General features: G+C 41.6%; 1 protein-coding gene across 2 annotated transcripts; it reads right to left on the bottom strand.

Moving 5' to 3' along the window:
• Positions 1 to 1,075: 1,075 nt before the first annotated feature.
• LOC310794139 (small ribosomal subunit protein uS2-like) lies at positions 1,076 to 10,574 on the bottom strand. 2 transcript variants are annotated; one of them, XM_083656046.1, is made up of 8 exons: positions 10,526 to 10,574; positions 8,077 to 8,248; positions 7,259 to 7,377; positions 4,356 to 4,601; positions 3,314 to 3,442; positions 2,310 to 2,478; positions 1,647 to 1,679; positions 1,076 to 1,228 (listed from the first exon to the last, which is right to left on the bottom strand). In XM_083656046.1, exons 2-8 carry the CDS (start codon positions 8,207 to 8,209, stop codon positions 1,134 to 1,136), a joined length of 924 nt encoding a protein of 307 aa, XP_083512172.1. In that variant the 5' UTR covers positions 8,210 to 8,248; positions 10,526 to 10,574; the 3' UTR covers positions 1,076 to 1,133. The 2 variants fall into 2 exon arrangements, with proteins under 2 accessions (XP_083512172.1, XP_083512171.1); XM_083656045.1 differs by having other exon boundaries at positions 1,077 to 1,228; positions 1,647 to 1,682.
• Between the last annotated feature and the right edge of the window lie 2,876 nt (positions 10,575 to 13,450).

Genomic DNA, 13,450 nt, shown 5'->3' on the forward strand with positions numbered 1-13,450 from the left:
AACTAAAAACTGAATACCAGAACGGAGTAGCTCTTTTTTGTACTTGTACTTTTTTGAGTACCATGACACTGAACTACAAACAAGATCATCACACTGACCTTACAAACAAGATCCTCACACTGACCTACACACCAATGTCCACGGAGCCTCCATGTTTTTTTATTTATTGAAACAATTTAGGTTTTAGGTTTTATTTATTCGCACAATAGAAACAGAAAACAAAGGCATACGACAGTTCAAATAACAAGTCTGATGAGATATTTACAGAGCTAAAATACAGATATTTACAGAGCTAAAATACAGACAGGAGTACTGTGCAGGAGGCAAAGAAAACCCAGAGGGCTTATAAGGCGCACTCCACCTCATTTAACAGTTCAAAAGTTTAAATATAAAAAAGAGAAATAGAGCAAGATACAGAAGAAAAAAGATTTTTACACATTGTCAGAATTAAGAGTTCCTTAAGAGCTTTTTTCTAAGTTCTTAGGGAAGGTTTTTCAGCTAGATAGAAAAATTCATTCCATAATTTTACTCCTCTAAATTTAATGGAGAATTGGCCTCTAGAGGAAAGAAATTTAGGGAGATGAAGATGTGCAGATTGGCAGGTTGAGTATGAGTGGGACAAACGAATTAAGCTTAAAGTAGGACTTGAAATGCTCAGGGATCTTTCCTTCATACAATTACAATGAGACATCTCAGTGAGGTATCTTTCAAATGCAAAACATTCAGAATCAAAATCCCACCGCCATAGTATCTTATCTGGTGCGGACGCCTCCATGTTGTTGAGCCGGATTGTAACCATCATGGTAACGTTTAACCTGACTCCATCATGGTAACGTTTAACCTGACTCCGCCAGATGAAACAAATGTGAAACAACCTCCAACCATCTGGCAGCATCAGGTTACATTTGGAGTACATTGCTTGAATGAATCACACAACAACAACAAAAACACCATTTACAATTCGGTACATGAAATAGTCCCAATTATGAAACCAACTTAGTACTTTGATGCTCAGGAGGAGGGGATAAGACCAATAAAAAAAAAAGAACGAAGACAGGTTTTTCAAACAATCAAGCCAAGTTTATTGAGTTCTCAGCTCATTGCTGTAGGTTTCATGTGTGTTTATGAATGCATTAGGACCAGTCAGAGGTAGCGCCGCCCCAGTCTGAAGCCTGGGCAGTGGGAGCGGCGGACCAGTCTTCAGTGGCAGTCTGGGCACTCCAGTCCTCTGTGGGGAGAGAAGATACACACAACGAGACATTTCATTTTATTACATGTCATACCAAAGCTTTTACATTCATCTTCTAACAACAAATATGAGTTAATACAATAGCATAACTACTCACACGATACAAATAATGACCTGATCGTGTGATATCAAAACTAGTCGAGGAGCAATGGCAGACTAGAGGGGTGTGATCTTAACACTCGATAGAAGTCCATGTAACAATTTAACTACATACAATCAATACACTTAAAAATGTCTTGGGTCCCCATCTCAATATGTGGAAGAACACATCAAGTCGCCCATCAAGTAAGAAGGGCTTCTAACATCATCCTTTCACACTTTGAACTATGATTTCAAAATCACATCCTACATCATCCATTCACACTTGGAACCATGATTTCAAGTGAACATTACGTACCAGTGAATCCCTCAGCAGGAGCCTTAGCTGCACCTGCTGGATGAAGATCAGAAGTTTGACATCAGTACAATTATCTTCTACTGCAAAAGTGTCCACTCTAATAATTCACCAGAACATCTCTGAATGGTGAGAAACACCATTCTAGCATAGTGTGTTCTAGCATATCTAGAGTGCATAACTGCTTATCGCTACATTGTTTACAAGCAGTGGGCCATTAGACAAATAAAAATAGCCAACAGCCTGACAAACCCAGACGTTAAAGTCCGTGGAAACCAAACAAATGTGTTTTGAGTTTGTCACACCCCAGGAAAACTTGTTATCAACCACCCAGTCAAATTGGAACTGAATTGAATGTCGCCATGTATATAACATTAGGAGCTGCAATCTCTATGTTCTCAATGCGATTCAACTGTGCATTTCTCTGCTAGGACTGTGTGTGTGTGTGTGTGTGTGTGTGTGTGTGGCTCCCCTCTGCTCGCTCCGACTTCCGCATTGACTATGTCCTGCCCCCCCCCCCATACGCTAAATGTTGTAAAATAATCAAAAATAGCCCGCCAACAGATACAAAAACATGAGCATCAATGTGATGTGATAATAAAGGTAAGGGAAGCACGGCTGATTTACATCATACAAGAGACTGCTAAACGAGCCCACAGGTCTTACCCTCAACGGGAGCTGGGAACTGCTGGATGGGCACAGAGGGCACCTGGACGCCCTCGGACCAGTCGGCCACCTCGGGCTGGACAAAGTCGGCCGCGGGGGCGGTCCACTCGCCCTGGAACTCCTCCTTGCCAACAGCCTTCTCAGCCAACGCCTGCTCCTCCTTCTCGATCTGAAGCAGAACATGGCCCATGTTAGAAAGTCATGTACAAGACAAGACATGACGACATCTCACTACTATACTAAGGCGTGGGGCTCATTGAGCAGTTGAGCACGCGAGGCTCACTAGAAGCGATGCAATATTTCTAGTTTATTTCAAATGTGGGGTGTGATTCCGAGAACCACAAAAGAACAGTTTTGCAGCTTTTGCTATTGGACCAGCATGTTAGAAACGGCCTACAATTTATATATGTACTTTAAAGACCTAGCCAGACTCACTATGTCCTCTCGCATTCCCAAGCTCAAAGGCTGGATTCTTAGTCATGAATATTTTGCCTTATATTAAGAAATTTAAAATATATTGATATTTTTAAGTAAATAAGCTTAAGTAAGTACATGTGACAGTGCCACTCATCCCTTGGAGAAAGACTCACCCAGCTATGGACCATGCCCTTACTGAAGAGGACATTTGACAGCTATGCACCCTACATCCTTATTTTATATCAATGTATTATTTTATATCAATGTATTATTTCATATCAATGCATTATCACTTGCTCTTTCAGGAGTGTTTAGGGGGGACATGTGTGATCTGCTAGGGCCGGACATAAAGTCCTAGCACATACAGTACACACCACGGCACTCATGTCCACAGAAATCACATGTATGCCTGTCCAAGTCTATGGTGTTAATTAACATGGGAGACATTCTCAAAGTTCATGCTAAATTGATGCTAGCATACAGTAGATGTTGCTCCTTGAAGATCTACATTAGCCTGAGAATTCTTCAGAGTGTGTGTGTGTGTGTGTGTGTGTGTGCGCGTGTGTGTATGTCTCTGCAGCCCTCACCTCCTCAGGGTCTCTGTAGAAGTAGAGATCGGGCATGACCTCCCATGGGTGCTCCCTGGAGATGGTGCCCCTCATCCTCAGCACCTCCCTGGCCAACATCCACCACATCAGACCCACAGAGTGGTGACCCTGGACACACAATACAGGCGTGGGTTAAGTTTCTCCACAGCATTTTGGCCATCCCAGAGTTCAACGCACACACCCAGCACTTCATCCCAGAGTTCAACGCACACACCCAGCACTTCATCCCGGAGTTCAACGCACACACCAGCACTTCCAGAGTTCAACGCACACACCCAGCACTTCCAAACTGTCTGGAAGCTGCAGACTAAAGCCACACTTGGAGGGAGTCACATGTATTCACCTGGCCCATTCTCTCATTACAGCGCACAGGGTTAAGCGAGAAAGTCTCTTTAGCTTGAATTTGACCATGTTGTTTCTGTAAGAGGAGCCAGTAAACATCCCAGCAAGTGGCCTGAGGCTGAGACATCTGCAGGTGCGTGCGCACACACCAGTCAAGAAAGAATCTGCTGAGTCATGGAAGCGATCGTGACTATTGTCTAACCCGAGTGGATGCATTGTGCACTCCACATGGAAACAGACATTTGCTTTGAGGAAACAAGGCAACATAAACAGTGCAAAGATTATGTATTCAATGCGGGTGTGATAAGACCCACAAAAAGACAATGTATTAACATGCTATATAAAAAAAAAAAAAGTAAATTGGTAAGAAAATGTATTGTTCAAGTGTGGCTCGGGTCACTATCAAACCCCAGTCATGGGGCAGCAGCCCTCATGGTGTTAGCGAAAACCCGGCCGGGTCACTCTGGCACACGTCCGACACCCGAACACCCACATGGGTGCCAGGCTTTAATGGTGTGCTCAATGTTTAGCCCCAATGTCTCTTTGCATACAGAAGGCACAAAGTCGTTCATTTGCCAGTCATTTGCTTGTTTTGTTTACTTTGCAGGGTGGGGCGACTGAAATAGTTGATCTAGTCTACAAACAAAGACCAGAGCTCAGACTGCATGCGTGCCATTACCTTGTTGTTGCAGGGGATGGCGATGTCCACGTATCCGAGTGGGGAGTCGGTGTTGCACAGGGCGATGGTGGGGATGTTGACGTAGGACGCCTCGGTGAGCGGCTGGTGATCGGCGCGGGGGTCCGTCACTATCAGGAGGCGGGGCTCCCTGAAGGCCGCCTGGATCTGATTGGTGAAGGTGCCCGGGGTGAAGCGTCCGTGAAAAGTGGTGGCACCAGTGCAGGAAGCAAACTTCAGCACAGCCCTCTGAACAGAGAGAGGTTACGTGCAATAATAAATACAGAGCGCAGAAGCAGGAGAGCCGTTTTGGGGACAAGCTCAAAATACTTCAGTGTAGTTCATGTCCACCGGGCATACGATTGGTATTGTCCATCAGTGTTTTGCATCTAGGCTTGTGGCTCAGGTCACTATCAAACCCCAGTCATGGGGCAGCAGCCCTCATGGTGTTAGCGAAAACCCGGCCGGGTCACTCTGGCACACGTCCGACACCTGAACACCCACATCAGTGCCAGGCTTTAAAGGTGTGCTGTTTGGGCGATGAGTCAAACATGCAACCCACCACCACTATGCATATTTAACCTTTTAACCCAGTCAGTTTTACATTCTAGTGTTAGACTGACATCGCTTTGCCAGGATATATTGATATGATAAATTTGAGTTTAGTCAGTAAAACCTACAATAAAAATCGTACTTTCTTTGCACATTTATTACTTTAACTGCTCAATTATGGGGTTTCCCCCCCCCGTATATTAATGATTCATTTAAAAGGCAGTAATGTGTCCCACAGTTACCTGTTTCAGGTTTGGTGTCCTGTGATGGTCTTTCCCACCTTCACAATAATGAAAATATGAAATGATCAAATTTAAAGATGTAGAAAGGAAAAAAATAACAACTTAACAGCAAACCCATATGGGTCGAGCCATACTACAGACATCATCTCAAAGAACGAAGGCCAGCTTGGATAATACGATTGGTATTGTCCATCAGTGTTTTGCATAATAGGCTTGTGGCTCAGGTCACTATCAAACCCCAGTCATGGGGCAGCAGCCCTCATGGTGTTAGCGAAAACCCGGCCGGGTCACTCTGGCACACGTCCGACACCTGAACACCCACATGGGTGCCAGGCTTTAAAGGTGTGCTGTTTGGGCGACATGCAACCCACCACCAATATGCATATTTGACCTTTTAACCACATCAGTTTTACATTCTAGTGTTAGACTGACATCGCTTTGCCAGGATACATTGATATGATATATTTGAGTTTAGTCAGTAAAACCTACAACAAAAATCATACTTTCTTTGCACATTTATTACTTTAACTGCTCAATTATGGGTTTCCCCCCCCCCGTATACTAATGATTCATTTAAAAGGCAGTAATGTGTCCCACAGTTACCTGTTTCAGGTTTGGTGTCCTGTGATGGTCTTTCCCACCTTCACAATAATGAAAATATGAAACGATCAAATTTAAAGATGTAGAAAGGAAAAAAATAACAACTTAACAGCAAACCCATATGGGTCGAGCCATACTACAGACATCATCTCAAAGAATGAACGCCAGCTTGGATAATACGATTGGTATTGTCCATCAGTGTTTTGCATAATAGGCTTGTGGCTCAGGTCACTATCAAACCCCAGTCATGGGGCAGCAGCCCTCATGGTGTTAGCGAAAACCCGGCCGGGTCACTCTGGCACACGTCCGACACCTGAACACCCACATCAGTGCCAGGCTTTAAAGGTGTGCTGTTTGGGCGATGAGTCAAACATGCAACCCACCACCACTATGCATATTTTTCCTTTTAACCCCGTCAGTTTTACATTCTAGTGTTAGACTGACATCGCTTTGCCAGGATATATTGATATGATATATTGATACGATATACTGTATTTGAGTTTAGTCACTATAGTCAGTAAAACCTACAATAAAAATCGTACTTTCTTTGCACATTTATTACTTTAACTGCTCAATTATGGGGTTTTTCCCCCCTGTATATTAATGATTCATTTAAAAGGCAAGGCAGTAATGTGTCCCACAGTTACCTGTTTCAGGTTTGGTGTCCTGTGATGGTCTTTCCCACCTTCACAATAATGAAAATATGAAATGATCAAATTTAAAGATGAAGAAAGGAAAAAAATAACAACTTAACAGAAAACCCATATGGGTCGAGCCATACTACAGACATCATCTCAAAGAATGAACACCAGCTTGGATAATACGATCGGTATTGTCCATCAGTGTTTTGCATAATAGGCTTGTGGCTCAGGTCACTATCAAACCCCAGTCATGGGGCAGCAGCCCTCATGGTGTTAGCGAAAACCCGGCCGGGTCACTCTGGCACACGTCCGACACCTGAACACCCACATGGGTGCCAGGCTTTAAAGGTGTGCTGTTTGGGCGACATGCAACCCACCACCAATATGCATATTTGACCTTTTAACCACATCAGTTTTACATTCTAGTGTTAGACTGACATCGCTTTGCCAGGATACATTGATATGATATATTTGAGTTTAGTCAGTAAAACCTACAATAAAAATCGTACTTTCTTTGCACATTTATTACTTTAACTGCTCAATTATGGGGTCCCCCCCCCCCCGTATATTAATGATTAATTTAAAAGGCAGTAATGTGTCCCAGTTACCTGTTTCAGGTTTGGTGTCCTGTGATGGTCTTTCCCACCTTCACAATAATGAAAATATGAAATGTTCAAATTTAAAGATGTAGAAAGGAAAATAATAACAACTTAACGCAAACCCATATGGGTCGAGCCATACTACAGACATCATCTCAAAGCATGAAGGCCGGCTTGGATAATGTCTATCCCCAGAGTAGACACAGCGATGATGGTCAGTGTCGAGGTCTGATATGACCTCAAACAGGCTGTGAGAGCTGTGGCTTTCTGACCTGGCCGGTGTTCCTGGAGGAGATGACACAGACGTCGGCCGGGTTCTCGATGGCCACGATGGCCCTGGCTGCCAGCAGGAGCTTCTCCCAGGTCTTCCTCAGGTTGACGATGTACACACCTGGCAGAGGAGGGCCACCAAAACTATTTACTACACAGATTTTAAGGTTAACAACAGACACCCTTTTGCTCAAGCTAAACACTGATTATGCTTCTGCGGGCCCTAGACTGAGACAACCTTGAAAGTAGGGCTGGGCGATATGGATAAAAACAAAGACAATATTTTTCACGAAATACCTCGATATCTTACAATATTGTAAGGATGACTATTGGTGCTTTCACAAAATATTACAACGAGATTTTCGATAAATAATCATCAGTAATGTGGACATAATGACTAAGTGGGTAAAGGCAAATAATAGAACAGCTAGAACAGTCTTTTGTAATGACAAATTTCAAGCACTTTTCAAGGACAAATTATTTCAAAATTAATAATTCACAGAGATGTTCAAATACCAGTAAGTCCTCAAATGCAAATTTGTTTCCAGTCATGCTTACACATCTGAATGAATCATTAACATTCAACATAAACTCAAAGCAATTCTTGAAAGCCTCAGCATTTCCACTCGTGATAGTGTACATAAGAAGTGTATCAAGCTTGACCCAGCAACTTTGAGATGACTGAGCACACAAGACTCAAAGCCAGCGATTCCGAGCACTGCCCAGAGACCCTGTAAAAGGAGATAGGAAAAGACCAAGAGACAACAAACCTCCACTAGAGACAAAAACAACGTCTGTGTTTTTGCGTATATTGACTTACCGTCACTCTTCCTCTTGTAGACGTACTGCTCCATCTGAAAGTCCATGTTGGTCCCTCCCAGGTGGGTCCCTGCTGCCAGGAACTTCAGCACATCCTCCTCCTTCATCTGCAGCACATCCAGACCTCCGGACATCGTGACCTCTTTCCCTGCGTTACGACTTTATTGGGAGAGCTGGAAGAGGAGAGAAACAAACCAAGGGACCAGGGTGAATGAATGAATGAATGTTTATTTCGAACATTAACATAAAAGACAATATAAAAAAATAAATAATAATAAGTATAATAATAATAATACACAATACATTAAAAACATTTTAAAACAAAAAAAGGAAAAAACATAATAATGTACAATATTAATAATAATTGCAATAAAAATAACAGTATTTGTTTGAAAAGGAGTAGGAATGAAGCCTCTGCTTATCTGGTCCTACCCCTATTTAATTCCAAAATAAACTTAAATCAGGTCTCTGTCAACATTCTATTTTATTACTTATCATATTTTCCTTTTAACCTGAGCCATAATGTACCCTATTACCATGTGCCCTCACCCCCCCCCCCCCCCGCCGCCTCCTCTTCTCTGTATCCCTCAATCATAATATTTTTAAACTTTTTCTTAAACAGTATAATAGTTCTACTTTGTTTTATTTCATCATCCAAACTGTTCCACAGAGTCACTCCACCAAATGAAATGCTCATGCTCTTCAAATTTGTACGAACATAGCGTTTCTCAAAATTGCCCCTCCCTCTGGCCGTGATGCCCTGAGATCCCTAAAGCTTGTGGCATACTCTTCGCGCCCAGCCAAGCGCATAGGGCGCACAGTGATTATGACGTCATCGCATGGGGCGTATCGGGGGGCGAGGCCTGAGCGCGGCGCGTCCATGGAGATTTTTCTATCAGCGCGTCGGGTTTTGCTGCCTGTGCCTGTGAGATCTCCGTGGTAGGCTATCAGTGGATATCTGCTGTGATTGAGTCCTCACTGTCGTAAAGTTGCCTTTGAAGCATGGCGTTCGATCATAACGAACTTGTGTGGCTTAGCCTTCGTTTTTTATAATTTAATACATAGAATTGGGAACGTTACATTCAATTTCATTCAGACTGCCTGGAGCCGCGCACTGAGTATGTTCTGTTTTGGCCCGGGCAGAGTGCGTGCGCCCTCCTCGGAGCCCCGCCTCCAGCGCGTGCGCGAAGAGTATGCCAGAAGCTTAAGGCCACCTTGGCAGTGCCCTGCTAGCAGCCTGCTAATGTCAGTTGCTTTAAAAGCATCAGTGGTCTCAGTTTAATGTAGCCTAGCTGTCCTATGCAAAGGATGTGTCATTGGCTCATTTGAGCACACATTTCAGAAAAATCATTCTTCATGATGTCAATAGAGCAATGGCCTTTGTGCCCTGGCATGTGGGCTTGTGCCCTAAACAAATTAACAACGCCGTAGGCCAGATGGCCCCGCCCCTAAAATGACAAAATGACCACCCTGCAAGGGCCACAGGAGGAACAACCCTTCAGTCAACACTTTGGAGTGCAATGAATGGCTCACAAAATGTCTGACATCTGTGCCACTGCCGGGCCCGATATGAACCACAGGGGAAATATCACCGACGACGAGGCTCTCGTGTGACACCTGAGCTACTGATTTCTTTTCTCCATGGGTCCTCAATGTTGTTCATTTGTCAGTCCTCAGAAAGTGACAGGCCCCTTTACTTGAGACTGCAATGAGGGGAGATGTGTTGTTGTTTCGTCCCCATGGACATTATCCCACAGACATCAAGGACTTTACTTGACATCTTACATTGACATTTATGGACATTTTACATGGACATAACCATGCACCACCCCCCAATTATACATCACTTAAGGACTTACAGGACATTTTACATGGACCCCACTATGTCACTTTTGAAAGGTCTTTACTTTGCACTTTATAATTTGAAGATTGTCTTTCTGTCTGCTCCCTATTTTGCAATTGCTGTGACCACTTCACTACACTGCATGCACAATGATAAATTCCTCGTTTATAACGGGTTTACTCAGTAATAATCTTGAATCTAGTATCACAACAACGTACATAGGGAGATGATAGTGATGAGCCCTTTCATTCTTACACATTCACAATTCGTATAGAATCAAATGTAGCCTATCCATTATCGCCACCCAGGCAGCTACACTCACATATTAAGACTTAACGTTATGCATATCGATTTTGCTGTTTTTATAAATCACTCTTGTATTAACGTTAATGTTACTGTGGTTCTCGAGCCTGTTGCTATGCATAACGTGCCATCACAGCAACAGCACAGCTGAACGTTAGCGTAAGGTATTTGGACGGTATGGAGGATTATAGCGGCTAAAGTAATTTAACACACTGCATGCGGCATACAGGCAGCTTCCTTAACGGATTAGTCCTGACAGTCTGGGTAAAATATATCACGTTATAATAATAATATTGTATCTCACCACGAGACAACGCCGTGTAGAGACCTGTACCTCACGGTAAAAAGAGACCGGAAAAGGAAATGACGTGAAATTTATACTCAGACTCCTCCAATCAGCTTCCATGACATACTTCCGTGCAGTATATTTATTTATTTATTTATTTATTTATTTATTCATTTATTCATTTATTCATTTATTCATTTATTCATTTATTCATTTATTAATTCATTCATTCATTCATTCATTCATTCATTTATTTATTTATTTATTTATTTATTTATTTATTTATTTTATTTATTAATTCTTTCATTTATTCACTTATTTATTCATTTATTTATTCATTTATTTTAATAAAAATATAGTTCTACGTACCTAGTTCTACAAAAAAACAAACAAACAAACAAACAAATATTGTGGTCTGGGGACCAAATAAACTATAGAATTATTATTAGTAGTAGTAGTAGTAGTAGTAGTATTAGTAGTAGTAGTAGTAGACAGTACAGCATGCATACGTTGTGATATAATGAGAAAAAAGTTAATTCAGATTTTTTTTCATAGATATTATTTTATGTTGTTCTTTTTTATTAATAAGTGTGTAAGTTGTTGGACGATATATTAATAATAATAATAAACTTTCATTGATTTTGCAAAAATGTTCTTTAACAAATAGACTGGAGGGAAGAACATGGAGCAGTGGGCTCTTGATATGAACATCTCGGGTAGGCCTACTGAAGGGCTGAGCCATGAGATAGCACAAAGCAGACTATTCACATTTTGTGTTTTGCATCCCAACCAGCATGGGCTCTCATAGGGTTATTAGTTTGGGCTTTTTCATTATATTTCTAGTTTCAGCTCTAGTTCTATAGGGTTGGTTCATTAATGGGCATCACTGTTTCACTAAAAGTGCAACCTCTAAAAGCAGCAGCAGGTCATTTAAGTACAAGTCAGTCACTCAGTTACTCAAAAAAGCAGATGCCCACAAGTCATTTTTTGCAAGTCCAAGTCAAGTCTCAAGTCTTTGAGCTCCAGTCCAAGTCAAGTCTCAAGTCTTTGAGGGGCAAGTCCAAGTCAAGTCTCAAGTCTTTGAGCTCCAGTCCAAGTCAAGTCTCAAGTCTTTGAGCTCCAGTCCAAGTCAAGTCTCAAGTCTTTGAGCTCCAGTCCAAGTCAAGTCTCAAGTCTTTGAGCTCCAGTCCAAGTCAAGTCTCAAGTCTTTGAGCTCCAGTCCAAGTCAAGTCTCAAGTCTTCGGTCACAAATCCAATCCAAGTCAAGTCTCAAGTCTTTTATGCATGAGTGTTCTATCATCTCATCTGCTGGATGCCATCTGGTCTACTTAGAACACTGCATAGCTTAAACTAAGGAATTCAAAACATGTACTGTATTATCCTCACTCCTTTATCTATTAGCATACAGTATCAGCATTGATTAGTTGACATTATTAGTAGTAGACATGTTCTTAATGTTAATGCACACAAACAAAATAAAAATAAAGATTGTTCACAAGTCCCAAATCTCAAATCCAAGTCAAGTCTCAAGTCTTTGAGGACGAGTCTCAAGTCAAGTCTCAAGTCACTGTGTGTGGGACTTGAGTGCAACTTGAGTCCAAGTGTCAAGTCCCAAGTCTCCATCTCTGCAAAAGAGTACAAGTACACACAGCTAATCAATTACAGTCATTTGAGTACTTGTAATTAGTTACTTTTGATTTGAAGCTACGTACTTATGTCTGTATTTTAACCTGTGACGATTATGCTCATGTTTGATTTTTAACCTTTAAATTGATCATTAATTCAGTCTACTGACTGCTATGTGCCAAATAAAGTACTACTACTCTGCATAGAGACACATGGGCACCAAAGCTTGTGCTATACTTCCATACAATTCATTGGCCTTTGTATTGTCAAGAGGCTTTAGAGAGACTTGATTTTACATAGTAGTCAAATGGCCAGGCGGTGTAGGTTTATACAAGGCTTCCCAAATGGAAATAAATGTCCTAAGCAAAATTGTTTAGGGAAATGCCTGGGGACTCTGGTGACTTCATTGATGCCTTGCAAATTTCACAAAAGCAATAAAAAAAACTATTTAGGATAGTTAGGCTGTCTTTTGAGTAGAATATTGTTTAAAATGTTTCTGAAGCAATACAATGGGTTCCATCTGTAGGGTTTGTTGCTATACTGGAAAACATTAGACCTCAGAATCAGAATCAGCTTTATTGGCCAAGTATGTACACATACAAGGAATTTGACTCTGGTTTGAGTTGCTCTCAATGTACTCACAAAGGTATGCACAGGCTAAAACAAAGGCCCGGGGTGCATTTAAACATTTACATTAACTACTTGTACAATATACAATAATATGTGTGTGAAAATTGTCTATTTTATATACTGTATAAGAAACATATATAGTATAGTATATGTATAAATAAGGCACATAGGATTGTAAACAAAGACTCACACAGATTATCAGATATTGCCCAGTTATCTTTCATCCTTCATCTTTCATATTGCAAAACCTGTGTAACTCACTATGACTGGTGCAACGTTCTGTAAAATTGTTTGGGGGGCAGTTAATGTGGGCTTCAATAAGTGCAAGTTTACCAAAAGCAATTTCTAAATGTATACTGTTTTTGGCCAATACTATAACTATATTCATCATCATTTTCCCTTTTCAATTTTTTTAATTCTGATATTCTACTGTCAAAGATTGCATGTGCAAAGAGTGACCAGCCACTGCAGCTCAAGACGCTTCCAAATGTATGCAAAGAACCTTGACTCAATGAAACTAGAGACATTTAACACAGTGGGAGCGGCATTCAGTGGCTTCTACTCAGCTGTAGCAGCAACAGGAGAGGGAACACATTGAAACACATGCATCTCTGTGAATATGACATCTTTAGGTCTCACCCATATTGTGATCTTAAAACCTCAGCACCATGGAGAGTGCCTCTGCCT

The sequence above is a fragment of the Poromitra crassiceps genome, assembly GCF_964638095.1.
Source record: "Poromitra crassiceps genome assembly, chromosome: 19".
In the NCBI taxonomy this organism is placed as follows: Eukaryota; Metazoa; Chordata; class Actinopteri; order Beryciformes; family Melamphaidae; genus Poromitra; species Poromitra crassiceps.